Here is a 26283-nt window from a genome sequence, read left to right on the forward strand (position 1 = left end):
TGACAAATAAATGCAATGACAAAAGATAGTGACAAAAACAAATGATGTAATTGTGTCATGAAAATACTAATTAAGAAAGCTCTATACATTACAAAATAAATACAAATGGTGAAAAATACTGTTATGTCTATCTGTTATAGAACCGACACCATATGGGCGTGTTTGCGCTAGTATATAATTGGCAATATCTTTAGTGAATAGGTACTTAAGACTGAGCAAATAGCGGGCGCAAATCAAAACGTGAAATGTCTACATACAGTTTGATGAGATAGACATCTCATGTTTTGAAATTGAGGCATCTAAATGAGTGTTTATTAGACGTCTAGGCTAAAATCTGGTTAAATTTGGTTTAAAAGTTAAACATTTTGTAGATGTCTATATCATAGCTTAGCCGTTGATTAAACGTATCATACATTTAAACATATAGACGTTGAAATTACATTGAAACTTTCACTTTTGGACCAAAAGTCGGTGGGTCATTGGGGAATGTCTGAGAATGTCGCATATTTGGATTTTATGGTGTTTTTTTGTCCTTGATTTATTGTGATGTTTCTTCTTGACTTGTTCAAAGAAGACTTGTACAGCATGTTACGTGTGGGGTATGTTTGTACCCTGATCAGGTGTTCCCAGTGTGTGATGTGTTATGTCTAGTTGTAGTCCTCTGTCCTGGTCTTGTAGTCCTTATCGTTTCCCTCCCAGGTGTATCCATTTGTAATCAACCCAGGTGTGTCTTGTCTCATCATCCCCTCCTGTATAACTGTCCTGTTCTCCCCTGTGTGAGATGCTGATCCTGTTTGTACAGTTCTGTGTTTTGTTTGTCATTATTTTATGTTCCTCTTCTTTTACGAGCCATGGTAAATATAAATTAAATATCTTTTGTTGGTTACTTTGGCTACCGTCTCCTCATTATGTTACATTGACAAGACAACAAGCACTCCTTCAGTCAATGGTAACATAATATGGGGGCTCATCCCAAACTAATTTGAGCAAGAATTTGGTGTTTACAACTGAGCATAATCCACATTTTAAAATATGGTTGACAGTGTGTAGCCCATGTTTTAGACCCTTCTTGTTAAATAAGTCTCCAATAAGGGGCGTTTCCAACCAGCTAGGGCAGCTGGGCCATTTTCTATGGACCCTTCCTTCGCCTGGTAGGCACACCAGCGAGGCTGGTCGGGGTGTAGAAGACCCTGTCAGGCTCCTCCTAGGCCGGCGTGTGTCAGCAGTAGTTATATAGGCGTTCATAGTGAGGGATGGAAACGTTAAAGATTTGTAGTGAAACACACGCCACTTGTTAATTGTTTGCGAATATTTTTAAGTGTGTAGTTGTAGTTGTTTAGTGATTAAGGTTGAGTGGTGGTCCACTGACGATCCTAAACACTACAATAGTGGAGCGGTGGCCAAAGTCTTTAAAAGCAGGCTGTACAAACATTTATGGTGAAGCCGTTTTGTTGTTTTTTGGTAACATAATACAGCCCATGGGGGCATTACCTTGTGATTTCAGGCTTTACAAATACATTTGATTTGATTTAATTTGTGACATTAATATAGAAATAGAACAAATAGAAGCAGACCACTGCACACTCTTTTTTCAGACAATTTCTCACTTAACTTAACTCCATTCTTGCCTTCTCCATTCTCTTTCCAACCTGAAAAATATGACAATGCCACTTGGTTTGCAAGAAAAAAAACTTGTTATAGTTTTGAGGGGTGTGGAACAATTGACCCATAGCCTACTATTCACTCAACAAAGCACAGTGATTAGACTAAAGGGTGAACAACAGCAGGCATGGTTATACAGTTAACACACCTGTAGTTGTTTACGTTAATCATAATTACCCAACATCCCCACTGTCTGTGTCCGGTGTTCAGCTATAGTCTATCCTAGTCTTGTTTTGTGGTGTGTGACTGAAACTTGTTTTGTGGTGTGTGACTGAAAAAAGAAAGACAGCGTCTTTCTTAGAAAGAGTGTGTGTGTGTGTGTCTTAGAAAGAGAGAGTGTGTGTGTGTCTTAGACATAGTGTGTGTGTGTCTGTGTGCTCATGCAGGGGTGTGGTGTTTAATAAGTGATCTAAAAAGGCATTTTATTGACAGGTTGCCATTCCCTGTTTGCATTAGATGACATGAGAGGCTGAGGGCCACATGCCACAATACCACATCAGACACCTGATCACCCACAGAGAGAGAAATAGAGAGTGAGACAGATATATTGAGACTGAGAGAAAGAAAGAAAGAAACAGAGAGAACAAGAGGGACTCTTATGACAACATATTACGAGTGACAGTGTCTGCATATCGGTTCACTGACTGTATGGGCTCACAGCGAGGCAAAACAAACCACCATAAAAATCATCAAGAAATATCCTTCCTACATGTGCCCCTGGTGTTGCACCACCAATATTTACGCCAGTGAGTCTTCTGTCTGCTTTCTGGAGGCTGACATGTTGAATCGATTGACTGATTCTCTGTTGAGGTTTTGACAAAGTGGACAATTTCAACAACTTCATGGTGAGTGTTTGAAAAATAAGTGGTTCACAATTAATATTTAGGCTAGAAGGCTTCTAAGTTAAATTAAATGGTCTCTGTCACCCAGGGGATCTTAAGTTAATCACACTCTTTGTTAATTTGCCTAGCTGTGATACCCAGCCCACCTCTACTGCCTCCCCCCTGCCCAGCCCACCTCTACTGCCTCCCCCCTGCCCAGCCCACCTCTATTGCATTCCCCCTACCCAGCCCACCTCTATTGCCTTCCCCCTACCCAGCCCACCTCTACTGCCCCCCCCTTCCCAGCCCACCTCTACTGCCTTCCCCCTACCCAGCCCACCTCTACTGCCCCCCCCTTCCCAGCCCACCTCTACTGCCTCCCCCCTGCTCAGCCCACCTCTACTGCCTTCCTCCTGCCCAGCCCACCTCTACTGCCTCCCCCCTGCTCAGCCCACCTCTACTGCCTCCCCCCTGCCCAGCCCACCTCTACTGCCTCCCCCCTGCCCAGCCCACCTCTACTGCCTCCCCCCTGCCCAGCCCACCTCTACTGCCTCCCCCCTGCTCAGCCCACCTCTACTGCCTCCCCCCTGCCCAGCCCACCTCTACTGCCTCCCCCCTGCTCAGCCCACCTCTACTGCCTCCCCCCTGCTCAGCCCACCTCTACTGCCTCCCCCCTGCCCAGCCCACCTCTACTGCCTTCCCCTTGCCTTCTACACACGTTTTATTTCATGGCTTGGTATGGAGAGCTATCACAAAGTATCAAGAACATTCTTAATATGAGGGGCAGCCATGCAGGGGACCTCAAGGACAGTATGAGCCAGGCAGCTCTAATTACACATAACCTGACCCATACCCATACCCATAACCTGACCCATACCCATACCCATAACCTGACCCATACCCATACCCATAACCTGACCCATACCTGTACCAATAACCTGACCCATACCCATAACCTGACCCATACCCATAACCTGACCCATACCTGTACCAATAACCTGACCAGGCCATGTGAGCGGCGCAGGGCGCGGAGCGGGCGGTTTTGACGTGAGCGAGGAGTGGGTTTTAAAATGAGTCGGCGCGACGTCCGGAGCGAGAGTTCTCCTTCGCTCCAATCCACTCCAGGCCGCTCACAGTGGTTTAACACTGTTGATGTAATATATACATGCAGTACAATGCCAAAGCAACAGATGGCGATGTACAAACATGAAGGCCATTTTCAACCAATGAGAAGGGTGAACCTGTGATATCCTGTTCAGGCTTTGTCACTCACTCCTGTTAGAAAAAGTATCGACGCCATTGTTGTTGTCGTTATCTTACATGCTAACGTTAATGGCAGCGACCATAGCATTGTGGCTCGGCTAGCCTATCATCGCTTAATAGAGCTAGTGAATGGATAAACAACGTTATTTAACATTGCAGAATGGGTACAATTACAATGCGGCTCAATACAAACAATTGTACTGTTGTAGGTTGAGCTAATTTACACCATGCTCCAAAAAAAATAAAAAATCTGCCGAGCGATCTGGCGCGGGGAGTGGGGAGCGCTCGATTCAAGGTGAGCGGGAAGCGACTTGGGGGCGGGGTCAACATGAGCGATTAGCGGAGCGACCAAGCTTTAAAGAGCGAAGAGCGGATTTATCGGCCGCGCCGATCCGCTCACGTGGCCTGAACCTGACCCATACCCATAACCTGACCCATACTCATAACCTGACCCATACCCATAACCATAACCTGACCCATACCCCCATAACCTGACCCATACACATAACCTGACCCATACCCATAATCATAACCTGACCCATACCCATACCCATAACCTGACCCATACCGTTGCCCAGGCTTTTTAACTTCTTCCCTACAAAGACTCTTGAACAACTGCTAAACTAAAGACAATAATAAGACGCATTATACTTTCTCTCTGTCTCCCCCTCGTTGGCCCCTGCCCAGTCAACATCCACTGCATGTGCCCTTGATCAGTCCACCTCTACGGCATACAGACAATTTCAGTGTAATTGGGTTGCTATGGGAACAGCTTTGGCCCAAGTGTAGTATTCAATCATAGACAATTACATTTGTTTGCAAACAAAGTGATTGGAATCAAATAGCAGGTGATACTCATTGAATGGCAACCAATGCCAATGAGCTGTAGCACTGTGCCTTATATAAAAACATCATACTATCTGTATTATGATTTCTTAAATTATATTAAAAGAAAATGTGTTGCAATTTTGTTATCTTCTGTCTTTTTTCATTTACAAGTAGGCGAATGCATTATTTGATTCACGATAACACAATCAATTGGCAATATTGGTCATTTTCCAGTACGATGAGAGAGAGAGTGAGAGATAAATGGAAAGAGAAAAAAATAAACAGAAGAAGGATATACCCAGAGAGAGGGAGAGAAGACATGAGGGAGAGAAGAGAGAGAGAGAGAGAGAGAGAGAGAGAGAGAGAGAGAGAGAGAGAGAGAGAGAGAGAGAGAGAGAGAGAGAGAGAGAGAGAGAGAGAGAGAGAGAGAGAGAGAGAGAGAGAGAGAGAGAGAGAGAGAGAGAGAGAGAGACACACACACACACAGAGAGACACACAGAGAGACACACATAGAGACATAGAGACAGAGCTTTGATAACACCTCCTCTAAATAATTAACAGTGTGACTTCCTGTCTGGAGTGCTCTAATGCAGAGACTGTTTGGGGGGGAGCAAGCAGATCAGGTTCACACACACACACGCACGCACGCACGCACGCACGCACGCACGAACACACACACACACACACACACACACACACACACACACACACACACACACACACACACACACACACACACACACACACACACACACACACACACACACACACACACACACACACACACACACACACACACACACACACACAGGTATATAATAGACAAACACAACAGTAAATGATCACACACATGCACAAGCTTACAAACAGGCACTCTTACTCTCTCACATACACACACTTTATAAACTATTGAACATATAAATGATTACCTTAGGTAATACACACACCATTAGTAGAAACTATTAATTAACTGTTAATGAATGCTTATCTGTACTTTTATTGTTACTTAAGTGCTTAAGCACACTTATTAAGAATTAAATAATTGTACTAGAGCAGACGTTTGAATGGAGTACTTTTATTTTAAGAGAATACCAGGTTATTACTACATTCTGTACTTCTACCACTACAGATTGACATATCTTCCCCCCCCCCCCCCCCCGTCTCCCCTGTCTCCCCCATACAGTACTAGCAGGGACCAATCTGGTCATGAACAAGGGGGTGGGGGCATTAATAAATAAAATAACATATTCTATTCCCTGCTGTTCTGAATTAATAATGAGCCTACAAAAGGCCAATTAAACACATGATTAATGCCATAATCTATGTAATTGCAGGACATAATTCATATTGGCTAATGATAGCAATACTTAATATCGATTCACATGGGGATATCATGGTACTTATTCCTCGCTATAAAACAGCACTATTTCGTAATCACTATTAATGAGGGGCTATTTGTTTCTCTTTTCCAAAGGCTAAAGAAACTACTCAAAACTCCCTTTTTTTTTTTTTTTTTTTTAGACTTTTACTCATGATGAATATTGTGAATATTTGAACACAGTTCAGTAAATCTTCATTTGAACTTCATTTGGGATAATTCACTATTTGTAATAGCATTGCTTTTGAGACTACTGCCAGTCATCGTGATGATGGATGAGCGATGGCTAATTCTACTGACAAGAGCATCACTTAAGAAAAGAAACTCAACTGTATATATATTGGAACTTGGTCCACACAGATGAACTCTGAGACTGCCCTGTTGAGCCTTTTATCATCTTTGGACTAATTTGTGTACTTAATATGCTGCTCAAAAAAAGCTGGGAGGTTAGGTTGCTTCTGAGTGGGGGGAGTCACTCTGTGAGCCAAATGCAGCAGACTTCTGTAGTTAAAAAAATGCATGGGGTAGAAAAAGTATGGTTGTATTATTATTATACATTTGTCATAGCAGAGGGCCTAATTAGTTTGAGATGTAATAACCTAGAAAACATTTTGATGAGTGACTGATAGCCTATCATAATCTAGAAATACGTTATGTCATATTGTAGGTTGTTTAACAAAAATAAAATAGATTTCCGTTGTCTTTATACAGTATGTATGAACCATTAAATGGGAAATTGTCAAATTCTGTATAAATCACGTTTGTGACTAAGCTATAGAGATGCAGTGTGCATCAATTCATTTCTGTTGTGGGTAGGCAGCAGCCAGCAGGGGATGCTGTGTTTACTAGCTTTCAGCACTGGAGTTTAGGCTGTGTATAGCTTATTATTAGGCTTTTCATTTATTTTCTGTTCTTGCGGGTGGTGTTGTGGACATTTTCTCGTGCTCGTATGGGGAACTTGGCCCCTTTCGTGACTGTGATGCAACCCTTGGTTGAATACGCATTCACGTGTTCGGCCGGGGGTTGCATCGCAGTCACGAAGGGGGCTAAATAAGGAACTGAACGAGAGCTGACATAGCTCATCCAACGAATGTTGGCATCAATGGCATGACTACAGTACTGATAGGAGCTACTGTAGCATTAATGTAACGTTAGTTGTCATGCCATGCCATCGGCAGTTGCAGTGGGGATCTTTATTGACGTTGGCTAGCTAGCACATTTAGCATAGAATCAACTCGGCTAACGTTAGCTTATATAGCTAGAGAACTATAATTCTAGTTAAAGCTGGCTGGCTGGCGTTAATCAATGGGGATCCTCGCTGCGATTGTCGATGGTTGTGGTGGCTTGCGTTACGTTGATGCTAGCTCTCGTGACTACGGTTCCTTGTGCGAGCATTGGAGGGTGTCCGCGGTGCTGTTCTCTCCATCAGAGCTCTCTTCCGGTAAACTAGCGCAACGTCACCAGTGCCACTGACAGCAGCGCTGTGCTCCAATAGGAAGGCATTCGCATGCATAAATTAATAAATAAAAATAAAAAAATTACCATTTTCCCCCAAACGCAGTATAGTATCATTTCGAACACTCTAGTACCGCGGTACTATACTAATACCGGTATACCGTGCAACCCTACCATACAGTAGAACAAAGGTTTCGGGTTGCAGGGCCAGAGCATCCGTCTTATTCCCCCAAACTGTGAACAATGGAAATACTACACTTAAGATCACAACCCTGCTTAGTTTACACAATGTTATTGTAACTAAGAGATTAGCTGAAAAAAAGACCTGTACCGTGTACCTACTGTAGATCTGGCCATACTTTACACTGCTGGATACGCCATAGCAATTTTGACAATTGTGAGACGTAACACAAGGATGAGAGAGGGTGGTTGTGTTTATTTCAGTGCCAGCCCGAGTATCAAAACGTGGAGAGTGATGTTCGTTGACACAAACTAAGTAAAAGAAGATACAATTAATTAAAAGATAAAACATTTTATCCAATCAATTTCAGTTTTAATTGTATTATTATTTTTATTTTACTTAGTTTGTGTAAACGCACATCACTCTCCACTTTTTGATACTCTGGCTCATTTTATCTTAGTAGTAGTCGTTTTCAAAGTGGGTTCCAGGGTGTCCCCAGAAAAATTAGGAATAGTTACATTTTATTTCACTATTATTGAATTGACTAGAAGTTAGCACAATGAGAGAATATAATAACTAATCAATCACAGGTTTAATCCCATCACTGTTATTACACCACCTACAACATGGACAGTAATGAATTATGAACATGATCACATCTAATGACAAAAACCTTGAAGGATGGGGGGCTCCCGGGGCCGGGACTATATCTAATCAAATGGGCCAAATGCATATCCATTTGGGTATCCTTCACATGTCTTATCTTATCTCATGGTGATGATGATGATGATGATGATGATGATGATGATGATGATGATGATGATGATGATGATGATGATGATGATGATGATGATAGAATCTGTCTGGATTGAGTGTCTGCTGTAGCTGTTGACTGTGAGCTGTGCTTGAAAGTGGTGCTGTGGCAGTCAGCAAACGTTGGTAGATGAATAATGATTTATTAAACATTAAGTAGCACCCAAATTATTTCTGCTCATATTTCACACAAAACACTTAGATCCATCCATCCATCTTTTCTTTTATCCCTTCTCATTTCTCCCACACTATTTAGCGCTGTGCACATAAGAGACGTCTGGCAGAACCCAGGGGCACGGACCAATACAATGTTGTGGCTTGTTTGTATTTCGAGTGGTGGAAAGTATTTTTGCTAAAGTACTGTACTTAACCTCTTAAGCCACGATTAATTTCATGTCATAAATAGATCAATACAGTCCGTATTAAGTAATGTTGCATTTATTTTTCAAAAGTAGCCAAGAGTAAATACCCTAACCCTATCAAAACAGCAGTCAAAATGTATATTTTCCGCACTACATTTGTTTACCAATGATTTTAAGTGTTATTAGTGAAATATGAGCTTATAAAAATCTCTGTGCATTGCAACGGAAAACAGACGATTAGACGCGAGAAGAAGAATCACTCATGCAATCGTTGTAGTCCTAAGAAAGAGGAGACCCAGGGCTTTTGATGGATGTCGAAATTTCATAAAACTACACTACCCAGCTCACACCAGCCGCAGTCGCAGCCGCTTGACGTGAAAACAAAATATTGACCTGAAAATCATGATTACAGTATATCTCACAGGTCGAACAACCCTCAATGTTATTGCCATAAAATACAACGTACAATATATTGTTTATTTACCTTTCTGTGAACGTCAATAATTTTCGCCATCAGTGGTGACTGGTCAGTTCAGGACCATTTACAACCAGATGTGGTCAATCGTCGGAACGGCTTGTCAAATGACGCTCGCCGGATATTTCATCTTGTAACTGTAGACCCGAAGCACGCAATAGGTTGAGTATGGTGACGATCGAAAGGCGGTAAATTCAACTTTCCAACAATGTGTTGGTTGATTGGCGAAAACTGCAAATATCTTGCCATCTGAGTTGATGTGCATTTAAATACCATAAACAACCTTGCCAGCAAGCAGCAGAACATTGGGTCTCATTCCCGAACGAAGTTACGACAAAAAATTTCGTCTTAGCCAGATTTCGGCCCATTTAAGACATATTAGGGCTGGGAGTGGGAGTCCCGAAATTTTCCTGAGATCACAAACTAAGTAAGAGTGCTGAGGAGCACTCTTAAATCTGCTCTCAGCCACGATCAAATCTCATGATTGATTGACTAATTTAAAATTTCATTATAACTTGACAGACTGTGTTCTCATAGTGATTCCTTCACGTCAACGCTACAGGCCTCCTTGGAATTAATTACTTAATCATAATTAAAATAAATATGACAATATTTGTACGATAAGAAATTACGCATTTGATGTCGGAAAAATAAATAATATGGATTCATCTGATCACAGGGCAGCTGCTTAACCATATCTGAACCAGCTATTTTGGACAAATGTATAATTACTTTAATTACTCAGATATTCAAACACAATTATGCAATTATTGTGAAATGATTGAAAATAATAATTATTTAATGCCTTCTGTGGAATTTGTATTTCTTATTTGTTACACATCTGTTTTAATGATTAATTATATACATTTGAAAGAATGCAGGTCAACATGCAATGTATCTCACTGATTGGTATACAATGGGACAGACCTTTGTTTGATTGATTGATTGATTGATTGATTGATTGATTGATTGATTGATTGATTGATTGATTAACTGATTGCAGAATGGGTACAGTACAGTACAGCTCAATTACATAAGGGGATGCAGACCAGAGAAAGAATTTCGTCTTGTTTACATCAGGGTCCCCCATTTTCAATTCATCATAACATATGACACACACAACACAGATAGACAGCTACATCTATACATTTATGACATACCAGATTTGCAAATACAGTACTGTTTGTGATACAAAAAGAGTCCAGAAAAGAGAGTACATTTGACGTAGAAACTGTTGGAGGAGGTTGGGTAGGAGGGGTGGGTGGGGGATAGACTTACACTGTACAAGCAAAACTGTACATTGGAATATTGACAAAACCATACTTGGTCATTTACTGTACATTGGAGGGGGTTGATATAGCTATAAACCTGCATTCCTTCGAATATATCATTAATCAATTAAACTTATATTGAAATACACTATATAGCCTATACACCAACACTGAAATGACAGTGGATAAATAAATAAGAACTAAAGCTAATCGGTGGAAATAGACTGCATTAATATTCCATAACAAGTCTTGTGTGCGCCTACGAATGAACAGTAGCCTATAGGCTTAATTATGGAATAATAAGCCATACTGCGTTCATTCATTACGCCCGCCGTAGGCTATATATTATATTTCATTCATTCATTCATATACAGTACTGCGCGTGCGTACGTGTGTGTGTGTGCGCGCACGCTGCGGCAGGTGTACCGCGAGTTGTATATGATGCCAATACATTAATCTAATCTAGTTTTGATGGCGCGCAAGGGTGATTATGAAACCTAGCCGCATTTCTCGGAGACGCTCTCTGATTGGCACTGACTGACGCTAGGTTTCGTAATCACGCGGCTCGCAAGACTCGCAAAGCACTTCCGCCATTCCATTTGCACACAGCTGCGTCACTAGTTGCCTTATAAGGAGCTCTGGAGGCGTTGTTTTGTATGCAAATTACCTGAACAGGAACGCGCTTTCGAGTTTAAGACAGAATGCCATTCTCCAAGCAGATATCAGATCATATAATTTGTGTGACCTTTTCAGCCACTTAAGACATATTACCAGCACGTTCAGGACTCAGAGTGAACTTGTCATTGATTATGTCTCAGTGGTTCCAAGATAAGTCTTCCAGAATATATATTTGAAAACATTTCGGGTATGAGAGTATGAGACCCAATGTGTTGTACAGAAAAATTACGACTTTTCCATTGATTAGTAGGAAAAGGATTATTGAAGCAGTTTTCTTATCAGTATTGGACTATGGTGATGTAATGTATAGACATACTGCTGCTTCCACTCTTAAACCACTTGACTTGGTCTATCACTCTACCCTCAGATGCATTACTGGTGACAGGTATGACACTCACTATTGTCTCCTATATGATACGGTTGGTTGGTCTTTTCTTGCAGAAAGGCACACTCATTAGTGTGGGTGACCACCCACACTATTCTAATCTATATTGTATCTTTATTCTTCTTTATTTATTGCGCCGATCTTTGTCCAGTAACTGCTGCCAGAGCTTTCACAGCCCACACAAGTGTAACATATCAAAACAACCGGCTTGGTCCAACTCGAGTTGCTATTACTTTTTGGAAAGTTTCACTGCACCGTTAGGCTAAAAATCGACTTTAAACAGGACATTTTGGTCCATAGGGAATGAATGGCGGAATGTTCAGAACTAGAGTGTAGAAACTGCATTTTTTTAATTTTACCATCACCTTTTGTAAATTGCGACAGTGATCTCAATTTTGGACGTAGATATAAAAACAACACATCAAAACGATGACACGACTGTGCCCTCGCTCATAAAAGAAAAATAAATGGAATGGGACACTTCTATCTCAACTTATGACCATTTCTTTGACAGTCATGCTCTACATACACACAAATGGGTTTTCCACTCTAGCTGAAATCTGTGATTTAACCGTTCCTTCCCTTATTTTCCGATCGCCACACAGGCCACAATTGTCGACGGAATTACACAATATCGCACATAACCCTTCATGAAGGTCCTCAAGTGGTCATATTAAGATAACTAAGCTTCATCTCTTATCGTTTTGCTTTAATCATCGTGAGAGTGAAGGAAGCACAGCCTCATTGAAATACATTGGGGATAGATTTGTGTCAGTTAGGATTTGAATCAATTAAGGCTAGCAGCTGTGCATGACTCAGAGGGAGGTGTCAATCAACTCAGTACTGCCATGACCTAGCCATGACCACTCAGGGGATTACCCCTTGATCCTTAGACCGCACCCCCTTTTTGTATCTTTTGAATCGTTTGTCGTAGAGACTTGCGGGTTGTGCTATTGTACTCAGTAGGGATATCCTCTTTCATTGGTCTATGTTGTCCACGCCCCCATTGTTCGGCTCCTCCCCCTTCAGGGGATGAACCATTGAAAATTAGGCCACGCCCCGTTTGTATCTTTTGAACCGTTTGTCGTAGAGACTAGCGGGTTGTGCCATTGTACTCAGTAGGGATATCCTCTTTCATTGGTCTATGTTGACCACACCCCCATAGTTCGGCTCCTCCCCCTGTATGTATATTTTGAACCGTTTGTCGTAAGGACTTGCGGGTTGTGCCATTGTACTCAGTAGGGATATCCTCTTTCATTGGTCTATGTTGACCACGCCCCCAATCATTAGGCCACACCCCCTGTTTGTATCTTTTGAACCATTCGTCGTAGAGACTTGCGGGTTGTGCCATTGTACTCAGTAGGGATATCCTCTTTCATTGGTCTATGTTGATCACTCCCACGATCCTTAGGCCGCCCCCCTTTTTGTATCTTTTGAACCGTTTGTCGTAGAGACTTGCAGGTTGTGCCATTGTACTCAGTAGGGATATCCTCTTTCATTGGTCTATTCAGTGGTGCCCAACCAGTCGATCGCGATCGACAGGTAGATCGCGGGCTGATTTCAAGTAGATCTCGATTAATAAAATTAGATTATAAATTTTTTTTTTTTTTTTTTTTTGCAAAATCTACTCTGCCTCTCCTTGTTAACTACAACAAGCAATGCTGTTTGTTATTTAAGATGAGGTCGGACTCGGCACTGACAGATTTGTGTTCATTATGCTGCTTTTATAAAGCCTCAAATGACGGCTTACAATATACAATTTTGGCTGGTAGCTCTCGGCTAGGTGGTAAATTAAAAAGTAGATCTTGGTTCAAAAACGGTTGGGCACCCCTGGTCTATATTATATTATATCATTAGGCCGCACCCCCTTTTTGTATCTTTTAACCGTTTGTCGTAGAGACTTGCGGGTTGTACCATTGTACTCAGTAGGGATATCCTCTTATGACCATTTCTTTGACAGTCATGCTCTACATACACACAAATGGGTTTTCCACTCTAGCTGAAATCTGTGATTTAACCGTTCCTTCCCTTATTTTCCGATCGCCACACAGGCCACAATTGTCGACGGAATTACACAATATCGCACATAACCCTTCATGAAGGTCCTCAAGTGGTCATATTAAGATAACTAAGCTTCATCTCTTATCGTTTTGCTTTAATCATCGTGAGAGTGAAGGAAGCACAGCCTCATTGAAATACATTGGGGATAGATTTGTGTCAGTTAGGATTTGAATCAATTAAGGCTAGCAGCTGTGCATGACTCAGAGGGAGGTGTCAATCAACTCAGTACTGCCATGACCTAGCCATGACCACTCAGGGGATTACCCCTTGATCCTTAGACCGCACCCCCTTTTTGTATCTTTTGAATCGTTTGTCGTAGAGACTTGCGGGTTGTGCTATTGTACTCAGTAGGGATATCCTCTTTCATTGGTCTATGTTGTCCACGCCCCCATTGTTCGGCTCCTCCCCCTTCAGGGGATGAACCATTGAAAATTAGGCCACGCCCCGTTTGTATCTTTTGAACCGTTTGTCGTAGAGACTAGCGGGTTGTGCCATTGTACTCAGTAGGGATATCCTCTTTCATTGGTCTATGTTGACCACACCCCCATAGTTCGGCTCCTCCCCCTGTATGTATATTTTGAACCGTTTGTCGTAAGGACTTGCGGGTTGTGCCATTGTACTCAGTAGGGATATCCTCTTTCATTGGTCTATGTTGACCACGCCCCCAATCATTAGGCCACACCCCCTGTTTGTATCTTTTGAACCATTCGTCGTAGAGACTTGCGGGTTGTGCCATTGTACTCAGTAGGGATATCCTCTTTCATTGGTCTATGTTGATCACTCCCACGATCCTTAGGCCGCCCCCCTTTTTGTATCTTTTGAACCGTTTGTCGTAGAGACTTGCAGGTTGTGCCATTGTACTCAGTAGGGATATCCTCTTTCATTGGTCTATTCAGTGGTGCCCAACCAGTCGATCGCGATCGACAGGTAGATCGCGGGCTGATTTCAAGTAGATCTCGATTAATAAAATTAGATTATAAATTTTTTTTTTTTTTTTTTTTTGCAAAATCTACTCTGCCTCTCCTTGTTAACTACAACAAGCAATGCTGTTTGTTATTTAAGATGAGGTCGGACTCGGCACTGACAGATTTGTGTTCATTATGCTGCTTTTATAAAGCCTCAAATGACGGCTTACAATATACAATTTTGGCTGGTAGCTCTCGGCTAGGTGGTAAATTAAAAAGTAGATCTTGGTTCAAAAACGGTTGGGCACCCCTGGTCTATATTATATTATATCATTAGGCCGCACCCCCTTTTTGTATCTTTTAACCGTTTGTCGTAGAGACTTGCGGGTTGTACCATTGTACTCAGTAGGGATATCCTCTTTCATTGGTCTATATTGACCACATCCTTAGGCCGCGCCCCCTTTTTGTATCTTTTGAACTGTTTGTCATATAGACTCGCGAGAGACCCTCTCCCGTTGGCTGGCGGTGCACAGGCATCACCCACACTTTCACAATTCCCCCCGCGGAATTGTCTAGTTATTGGTATTTGTTTATATACAAAGCCCTTATCGTAAAAACTACCACTTTGCATCACAATGTTGCTGGAATATAAACTCAAATGACTTGTGCTTAAGGTTCCTCCAGCTTGTTGTCAAATGACTGGCTTGTGCTTAAGGTTCCTCCAGCTTGTTGAGCTTGGAAGGTCTGCCTTTTCTGTTGATGCTCCTGAGTCATGGAACATCCTTCAACACACTTTAAAGATCAATAATCTTCCAACCTACAGTATGCACAGTCCAAAGCCATGGTCACTAACTACTGTGTCTGTAACAATGTTAGCTGATTTTCTTATTTTTATCTTGTATTTTAGGTAATTTCCCCAGTTTTTTCTATCTTGTTGTATTGTTACTTTTATCTGCACCTCGTCATCATTGGAATTGAGGACAACCTTGATTGATTTTAACAAGTATAAATAAAGGTTTGATGATGATGATGATGATGATGATGATGATGATGATGATGATGATGATGATGATGATGATGATGATGATGATGATTTTCCTTGTTCACAATCACAACACGGTGACCAATCAGGTCATAAAAAAGTCACTGCTCCCTTTCTTGGCAGATAAAGGTAGTTTCATAAATCAGCCAGTACTGACATCACTGTGTGTGTGTGTGTGTGTGTGTGTGTGTGTGTGTGTGTGTGTGTGTGTGTGTGTGTGTGTGTGTGTGTGTGTGTGTGTGTGTGTGTGTGTGTGTGTGTGTGTGTGTGTGTGTGTGTGTGTGTGTGTGTGTGTGTGTGTGTGTGTGTGTGTGTGTGTGTGTGTGTGTGTGTGTGTGTGTGTGTGTGTGTGTGTGTGTGTGTGTGTGTGTGTGTGTGTGTGTGTGTGTGTGTGTGTGTGTGTGTGTGTGTGTGTGTGTGTGTGTGTGTGTGTGTGTGTGTGTGTGTGTGTGTGTGTGTGTGTGTGTGTGTGTGTGTGTGTGTGTGTGTGTGTGTGTGTGTGTGTGTGTGTGTGTGTGTGTGTGTGTGTGTGTGTGTGTGTGTGTGTGTGTGTGTGTGTGTGTGTGTGTGTGTGTGTGTGTGTGTGTGTGTGTGTGTGTGTGTGTGTGTGTGTGTGTGTGTGTGTGTGTGTGTGTGTGTGTGTGTGTGTGTGTGTGTGTGTGTGTGTGTGTGTGTGTGTGTGTGTGTGTGTGTGTGTGTGTGTGTGTGTGTGTGTGTGTGTGTGTGTGTGTGTGTGTGTGTGTGTGTGTGTGTGTGTGTGTGTGTGTGTGTGTGTGTGTGTGTGTGTGTGTGTGTGTGTGTGTGTGTGTGTGTGTGTGTGTGTGTGTGTGTGTGTGTGTGTGTGTGTGTGTGTGTGTGTGTGTGTGTGTGTGTGTGTGTGTGTGTGTGTGTGTGTGTGTGTGTGTGTGTGTGTGTGTGTGTGTGTGTGTGTGTGTGTGTGTGTGTGTGTGTGTGTGTGTGTGTGTGTGTGTGTGTGTGTGTGTGTGTGTGTGTGTGTGTGTGTGTGTGTGTGTGTGTGTGTGTGTGTGTGTGTGTGTGTGTGTGTGTGTGTGTGTGTGTGTGTGTGTGTGTGTGTGTGTGTGTGTGTGTGTGTGTGTGTGTGTGTGTGTGTGTGTGTGTGTGTGTGTGTGTGTGTGTGTGTGTGTGTGTGTGTGTGTGTGTGTGTGTGTGTGTGTGTGTGTGTGTGTGTGTGTGTGTGTGTGTGTGTGTGTGTGTGTGTGTGTGTGTGTGTGTGTGTGTGTGTGTGTGTGTGTGTGTGTGTGTGTGTGTGTGTGTGTGTGTGTGTGTGTGTGTGTGTGTGTGTGTGTGTGTGTGTAAGGGGTGGAGCCAGAAGGAATAGCGGGAATCAGGTGTAAATTCAGTCATTAGATTACTTCCAGAAAACAGCATGCATAAATAAACACATGACAGAGAGGAGGTACAGAGAGAGGGAGGAGAGGAGCAAGGGATGACGAGGGGAGAAGAGTAGCCTATGGACAATAGAAACAGGAAGCATTAGCACACATACAGTATCTCTTATGCACAGAAATAAAGTGACCTTAAGAGTTAAAGAATAGAAGAGAGAAATCAGCTGGAAAAGTGAATGGGAGGTGATTTCACTGACGAGAATGTGCGCACCTACAATTGGCTATTGAATAGCAATCAACTGCTTCAATTATATATCAGGAATGTAAATTTAGATATTGTAAATAAAATATTTTCTCATTTCAAAACTAGCCATTCCAAGGCTAGCTTACCCTTGTCTGTATGTCATCAAAAAAGGCAAACTACGTTATCAAAATATTTTACATTTACATTTAATCATTTAGCTGATGCTTTTATCCAAAGCGACTTACAAATTGTGAACAACAAGTCAGCAAGAAACATCTCTGGCAACTAAGGGTCAGTGGCATTGTTTGTCACATAGTAACGAGCTTGAGTGTTACACTCTGAGTGCATAGTAGTTTACAGACATATTAGCAGTAGTAGTACATAGTATAGTAGCATAGTAGTAGGGTACATACTATTATACATTTTATTGTGTTTGTTTTATTCATATATTAACCACAAAGATCCACGGAGTTTAGCTTGTCATTATGTTTCTAAGACTGCAAACATGGCAAATCTGTTGCTCAATCAAATAAGCCTCAATTTTACATCCCACGTCATTAATTTGGGAGCTTTCAGGATGGCATATTTTTCCAAAGCTGATGGGAGACCAACACCTCGCTTATTAATACTCCATGTATCATTCCATCATATATATAATATCGTATGTTACGCATTGCTACTCTTTTATCGTTGAATTCATTGTGTATTGTTGAATTTATTATTGATTTATTTTGTACATTTGAATTAATTGTTTCCTGCACCCTGCCTCTCTGTCCTGCACCCTGCCTCTCTGTCCTGCACCCTGCCTCTCTGACCTGCACCCTGCCTCTCTGTCCTGCCTCTCTGTCCTGCACCCTGCCTCTCTGTCCTGCCTCTCTGTCCTGCACCCTGCCTCTCTGTCCTGCCTCTCTGTCCTGCACCCTGCCTCTCTGTCCTGCCTCTCTGTCCTGCACCCTGCCTCTCTGTCCTGCACCCTGCCTCTCTGTCCTGCACCCTGCCTCTCTGTCCTGCCTCTCTGTCCTGCACCCTGCCTCTCTGTCCTGCACCCTGCCTCTCTGTCCTGCACCCTGCCTCTCTGTCCTGCACCCTGCCTCTCTGACCTGCACCCTGCCTCTCTGTCCTGCACCCTGCCTCTCTGTCCTGCACCCTGCCTCTCTGTCCTGCACCCTGCCTCTCTGTCCTGCACCCTGCCTCTCTGACCTGCACCCTGCCTCTCTGTCCTGCACCCTGCCTCTCTGTCCTGCACCCTGCCTCTCTGTCCTGCACCCTGCCTCTCTGTCCTGCACCCTGCCTCTCTGACCTGCACCCTGCCTCTCTGTCCTGCACCCTGCCTCTCTGACCTGCACCCTGCCTCTCTGACCTGCACCCTGCCTCTCTGTCCTGCACCCTGCCTCTCTGACCTGCACCCTGCCTCTCTGTCCTGCCTCTCTGCCTCTCTGTCCTGCCTCTCTGACTCCCAGTCCTGTCTCTCCATCCTCTCCATCATGGAGTTGCCTTATGATGCCTTATGATCACCCTGGGTGGCAACCCTTTGGACGTTGACAATGCCATCTCTCTGAATATTGTTTATGCCCTGGTGTCTCTGCTTACCCGTTATGCCTATCGATGATTTTCCTTGTATTGATTATTATAGTTATTATTCCTTCACTGTATTTCTTTACCAAATGGTTGCCCCTATTGCCCGCCTGGCCTTCCTTGTTGGGGGGAGTTCTCATTGAGTTGCCATTCTGAGCTGTCTTCCCTTTCCACCCCCCTTATGTTCTCTGACGGTTAAGTCAGGGCATGTTGTTCCATTGAGACATGTAATGTAATTTTGGGCAATATAGATAAACGTCACTTGACTTGAGCTCAACTCCTGCCCTTTTCACTGTGCTGCGAGCTCAGTCTGGGCCACACGCTGTCCCAGTACTGTATGTTCTATGAATTTAAAGTGGAATTATCAACTTGCTGAATCATGTTAGTTAGAGTCTGACATCAATAATGGATAATGGAATCCATCCATTATGAAAATAAGCGTGGGTCTTAAGTTGCAGCCATTGTTTCACACCATTGATCGAATACTTCACTGACCGTGTGTGTGTGTGTGTGTGTGTGTGTGTGTGTGTGTGTGTGTGTGTGTGTGTGTGTGTGTGTGTGTGTGTGTGTGTGTGTGTGTGTGTGTGTGTGTGTGTGCACTCTACCTTTCACAGTGTAATTCCTTGGGCCATGTGCATGTGTGTGTATGGTCCCAGTGTCCGTTCGGTTGAGGTGGTAGTATTGTATGATGCCGTTAGCCTGGCTTGGTTCCGTCCAGCTCACATGGAGGGAAGAGGGGCTTAAGGCGGTAACCATGGGAGACGGAACTCCCTCTGGAACCCCCTGGACTGTCACCTATATGTACACACAGGCACACACCCACACACCTACACACACACACACACACACACACACACACCCATGCACGCACGCACGCACGCACGCACGCACGCACACACACACACACACACACACACACACACACACACACACACATTACATACAACACACACACACACACACACACACACACACACACACACACACACACACACACACACACACACACACACACACACACACACACACACATTACATACAACACACACACACACACACACACACACACACACACACACACACACACACACACACACACACACACACACATTACATACAACACACGGATGGAGAGGGAAAAAAGAACATAACATTTTGAATGTTTCTTCATGGGGGGATTTATTACATTGGGAGAAAGAAAGCTTTTAGTTTCCAAAAAATGGTTTGCTACTGTTTTTACCAGCTAGTTGCAGCCAGCTGTCCTCTATATCTGGTGGCAGGGAAGGACAGTGGTTAGGACAGGACAGTGGTTAGGACAGTGGTTAGGACAGGACAGGACAGGACAGTGGTTAGGGTTAGGACAGGACAGTGGTTAGGACAGGACAGTGGTTAGGGTTAGGACAGTGGTTAGGACAGGACAGTGGTTAGGACAGGACAGTGGTTAGGACAAGACAGTGGTTAGGACAGGACAGTGGTTAGGACAGGACAGTGGTTAGGACAGGACAGTGGTTAGGACAAGACAGTGGTTAGGACAGGACAGTGGTTAGGACAGGACAGTGGTTAGGACAGGACAGGACAGTGGTTAGGACAGGACAGTGGTTAGGACAGGACAGTGGTTAGGACAGGACAGGACAGTGGTTAGGACAGGACAGTGGTTAGGACAGGACAGTGGTTAGGACAGGACAGTGGTTAGGACAGGACAGTGGTTAGGACAGGACAGTGGTTAGGGTTAGGACAGGGCAGTGGGCATCCTATTCATAGAATTCTCACAACATTTCACACCAAACAAATATGGTGCAATGACAGCTCATTGACACACACGTACTGTATACGTGCAAAATTAATCATCAAGAGCCAATCGCGCAGAGCCAATCGCACAGTATTGACATTACTAAATGAGATGTCATGCTAATATGTCATGTTATAATACATTTTGAAATACTTCCCAAAATTCCACAACCACAACACCAGAGGGAGTTCCACAAATCATGTTCAACCCAGATTCGGCTCAAACAAGGGACTAAACACGTTTCACAATTATGCCATAACAATGTGGAACGCCCTACCCACAGCCGTAAAATAATGTGAATCCCTACCCTCCTTCAAAACCGCTCTCAAAGAGCACTTATGGGAGGCTGCAATTAGAAACTGGCCCAGGTAAATGTCCAAACCCTAATTGACACCCACCCACCCGACCCCCTCCAATGTACAGTTTCTTCCCCCTCGAATGTATATATATTTTTTTCTTTTATGATCTCTGTCTCTTAAACAGTACTGTGTATTTGTATATCTTGTATGTCATAAATGTCTGGATGTAACAGTACTGTATATTTGTATGTCGTGTATGTCATAAATCTCATGATTAATTGAAAATGGGGGACCCTGATGTAAACAAGACAAACGTCTTTCTCTGGTCTGCATCCCCTTAACAATTGTGTGTATTGAGCCGTACTGTATTGTACCCATTTTGCAATCTGTTAATAAAATGTTCAATCAATCAATCAATCAATCAATCAATCAATCAATCAATCAATCAATCAATCAATCAATCAATCAATCAATCAATCAATAATACCTAATAAAACAAGCCTACTTTGCTGGAACAATTCATTTAGCATGTATACAGTACATGTGTGTGTGTGTGTGTGTGTGGATGTCTGTAGTATCGGCAATTCTGAATGACTTGTCCCAGAGAAAACACGGGCGCACACTCTGTCCGACTCACGACTTTTCGATTTCATAAATCCTACAACGATTTTACAATACGAAGCCGTTCAAGAATGCCGAATAAGTACGTAAATCGAGTTACGAAGGAATTATGTGGTAACTTTTACGTATGTCTGTTCGAGATTGAGGACCATTCATTGTATCTTCAATGTTCCTTTATGCTTTCTGTTTTTTTTCTTGTTGTATTGCTAATTACATTCTGTATTTGTATTCTGTTGTATTATTTTCTTGTGAGGACATCAGGAAGACTAGCATCAATCATTTGACAGCTAATGGGGATCCTAATAAAACATGAACATAACATGTCCGTTATCTGAACCGCTTGGTATTTTGCGCTCTATTTTAAATGAAGCACCAGATTGCATAAGAACATAGTTCCAAGGGTTCAAATCAAATCAAATCAAATTTATTTGTAAGGCCCGACAACACACGTTAATGTCCCCATGGGCCGTACACGTCTTCTTTAAACAAGTCAAGAAGAAACATAACAATAAGTCAAGAACAGAACAAGAACACCATAAGGTCCAACAAATTTAGAATAAATGCAAATAAATGAAAGAATGCAAGCACTCCCAGACATACCCCATGCGAAGGTAAGGAAAAACTCACTAAAACCTAACAATAGGGAAACATGCTCCACAGGCAGTGTGGAGGAGAGAAACCTTAGAAGGGCCATTCAAGGGGGGATCTCCCTTCTTAGATGTCGGTGATAGTAGTGTTGCAGACTAACAGTTGGTAAGCATGCACTCATGTGTGTAGTGAAACACAGATGAGTGCATGCAATAGCAACTGAACATTTTGAAAGATTAAAGATAGAGCTGATAGCGAATCTATTTGAGGCACATGGGCGGCGCAAAGAGGGTCTGTTGTGACTGACCACCCTATTATTAATTCCTGGTGCACTAACCCAGTGTCTGACTGCGAACGCTGGCTGAATGCAGTAGGCCAGAGAATCCCAGAGCAATCTGCGGCTAATGGCAACAGGGATATCCTGCCTTAATAGGGTGTCACTAACACTTCCCCTACCTGTCCCACACACTGCTGCGCTATTAGGACACTGCTGGAGCTAAACAGACATACAGGCGTGTAGACATCAGTGCTCCAGGCCGGGAGAAGGAACAGAAGGAGAGGAAAGGAGAGGAGACCACAGTGTAGCAGGCTGTCCTCAAATTGAGGTCCTTTGAACTAAACATGGGATCCCTAGAAAAAGTCCTTATTGGAATGAAATCAATGTAATTAAAAACCTAATTATCATGTTCAAATAGTTCAAACCACTTTGGGGTTAAACATCATCACGACTGCCATGACCAGTGTTGTTTTTGCACCAGGCTTTACAATAAATATCTGTACACTTACATTTTCATGTGCATTACATTTTGGCCTGGGACAGAGGGACATTAATACTTAACAAGGTAAGCATTCTGCCAGCATTAAATGAGCAGTCACACTCGTCGATCACAAGAAATACAACCTAACATAGTTATGCATTTGCAGAAACAACAATAGCTAATGTAACATATCCTCACTGGCCAGTGATGTATCTGTCACCTCCACAGAGATCACCTTATCAAACGCCTTATCCAGTAAACGGACACTCATCATTGAAAGATAATTCAAAACATATGAACTGATTTTGTAGGGTATTTTTTTGCAATTACAGTAAGGGGCAATTCCACCAGAACACACCAAAGAAAGTCACAAATTCCCATTAAAATTACAATTCCGTTGAACTGTTTAGTAGTTTACAAGCTGGACATATCCTTCCCCCTTTATTTTTTTGCACATGTAATCCTAATTTAAAATGTCCTGGCTTGTACGAGTACATTGACATGGAATGTCCCACTCCTTGGCTGACTGCTCTGATAAGGAGGCTATACAGAGATTGAGTATTCACCCGGAAACTGGTCGAGGATAGTGGAAGTGAAACCCGTCTTTGACTAAAAACACACTTCTTCAATCAATATCTGAAATGAAAAAATGTATTAATAAATAAATGCAAATTTGCACTCTGCTACCAAGGAATCTACCTTGCCTATTATTACTAACTACTACGCTAATATGTCTATACTACTATGCACACAAGTCTGTAGCACTCAAGTGTGACACTGTTTAATGAACAATGGTCCACATTCTCAAACGGACATACGTGAAAGTTACCAATGAAATCCTTCGTAACTCGATGTACGAATTTATTCGGCATTCTCGAATGGCTTCGTATTATAAATTCGTTGTAGGATTTATGTAGGATTTACGAATTCGAAAAGGCAGTCATAGATCGGACGTAAGTCTGATAAACCGGTGTGCGCCCGTGTTTTCAACAGCTGTCTTTGGGAGAAGTCCTTGGGGATTGCATCACTTCGATCCTACAGACATCCGCAGAATAAAATTATTATAATGATAATAAATACGACATTATTTGTATCATTAAAAATCACGTTTTGTCATGACTCAACGAACCATGTCAGAAAATAAATAAATAAATCAATAAGAACTGAACCGAATCGCGTGGATGTAGCTATAGTGGACGACTAGACTATTAATATTCCATATACCATCTTGTTCTCCATGATATTATTTATTGTTGGTTTTATTTGTATTTTTTTTACATTGCTTATTGTATACATTGTAAGAACCAGTGAAGAAACATTCCAACAAGCGCTTCCATCACCACCGCGGTCCTCTCCTGGCTGTTAGTGAACCTCTCCTAGCGATTCAGCATCGCCTGGACCGTGTTGCCACGGGCACAGGCACACGTGGCACCGCTGGTGGAAGGTCAAGCTGCCCCACTTCCACCAGCGCTGCCCCGCATCCGACATTCCACTGCTCATCTTGCCCGGACAACAGACTGCTGTCCAAGTCCGACAGCAATTAATTGCATGGATATAGGATGAATAAAGCCTTTAAACATGGATTTAATTTACTTGATGTTGTCACTATTATTAGATAGTAGATACAGTCTACAATTTCTCTCAAGAACTAAACACATCACTTCAGTAATATGTCAGAGAATACGCGTGGCAGTGCTGGTGGACGAGGGGCAGCAAATTTGATTAGATTCAAATGTATTTTCATCATACAGCACATATTTACAAAGGTACTTACAGTACGTACATGTTCGAGAATGAGGACCAATGTTACTTGCCAGATATGTACCCTTCCTGCTGACTTGTTGTACTTAACTTGTAAGCCGCTTTGGATAAAAGCGTCAGCTACAGTAAATTACTAATTGTAAATGTACCCCATGTTTATCAGTACGGAATTTCAGTAGCACAAGGCTATGATTCATTAACATGTGTAGGATATCAACATCAATATATCATTGTCAATTCAGTTCAAGATAAGAAACCCTTGGGGAAATGTAGGTATCATACCTTTCCAAGGTCTTTTTTCCACACCTTGGCAGGATGAGACTGATGAGAATTGGCGAGTCTGTTGGTAGCCTCTATATTGTAATGATATTATGTGCCACTGTGTTGGCATAAAGGAAGACTTTGGGGGTGTGGGGGGTGTGTAGTGACACACCCACACAAATGCACCACCCTACGGTTAGGTGTCAGTGAATGCAGCCCAAGGCTACCAATCATCTCCGCAATAGTCTAATTTGTTTACTGTAATTATTCCAAGTTGTAACCGCAAACCCGATAATGATATATATGATATATTAATGTTAGTGTGATGCCCACTAGAAGTGGTTAGAGGGAAAGTACTTTAGCTTACCCTACCAAGAAGGTAGCTAAACACGGGGGCTGTACCACATGCTCTCTCTCTCTCTCTCTCTCTCTCTCTCTCTCTCTCTCTCTCTCTCTCTCTCTCTCTCTCTCTCTCTCTCTCTCTCTCTCTCTCTCTCTCTCTCTCTCTCTCTATTGCGCCCTCAGTTAAATGTAAATATAAATCTATTCCCTTGAGTTATACCATGGTCACGGTTTAGCAAATTCCTAGTAGGGTTGAGAACGGCCCGATACAAATATATATATAAATGTACTTTCAGTGCACATTTGAGTTTCAATAGAACTTGAGACCGGAACACAACTATGGATAACACTGAGGTGTGGAGGTATTTCGGTATATTAGAGAATAGTGGATATGACTGATGATAAGTGACTGATGATAAAGGTAACACTTATTGGTGATTTAAGGAATTGTTTGACAGACAATGAGAATGACAGTGTTGGTTAAAATACATACTATGGTCCCTTCCAACATGCCTAGACATGTCTAGACAGAGGTTAACAGGATAATGTTTCTCTTCTCACGTGCTTATATTTAAGACGCCAAATATGTATAAAGACATAAGTAATCACAATGTACAGTATATAATACTGGATAACTACATTTAAAAGGAAAATGCTATTGAAGTGAACCAGGGTATCCTAAAAGGGTAGAATGTGTGTTGCAATGATGAATATGCTTTTGAATTAATAACAAGTATGGGATTATAATTGAATGTATTGAAGTAATGTAACTAATTGAACTGGATGATGATACAATGATTATACAATGATGATACAATGATGATACAATGATGATACAATGATGATACAATGATGATGATGATTGATTGATTATTCTATTGAATGAATAAATGTTGTTGAAATATACAACCGGGAGGAGCCAGAGTCAATAACATCGTGTCTGCACCTTCCTTTGTCAAATGATTAACTACAACCTGTTTCATAGGTTAAACATATATCTGCTATCAGGTGCCATATCCTGGTACCTGTAACAGTTTATTGGGGGCTCGTCCGGGATCAGCGCCACCTGCTGGATGGGAGCTGATCCAGAGATCTTGACACCTGGACCAACCGCGACCC

The 26283-nt window shown here is 42.4% G+C and overlaps 1 protein-coding gene across 1 annotated transcript in view; it reads right to left on the bottom strand.

Annotated features, from left to right (window-relative positions):
* ush2a (Usher syndrome 2A (autosomal recessive, mild)) overlaps positions 1-26283 on the bottom strand; it is a gene marked incomplete at both ends in the record, with an annotated part of 469579 nt that overhangs the window by 62229 nt on the left and 381067 nt on the right. Inside the window, 1 exon segment of the mRNA XM_084308263.1 lies at positions 19351-19540. Within this exon segment, the coding sequence (XP_084164389.1) occupies positions 19351-19540 (190 nt within the window).

Source organism: Notolepis coatsorum (assembly GCF_963971535.1).
Source record: "Notolepis coatsorum genome assembly, chromosome: 2".
NCBI classification, from domain to species: Eukaryota; Metazoa; Chordata; class Actinopteri; order Aulopiformes; family Paralepididae; genus Notolepis; species Notolepis coatsorum.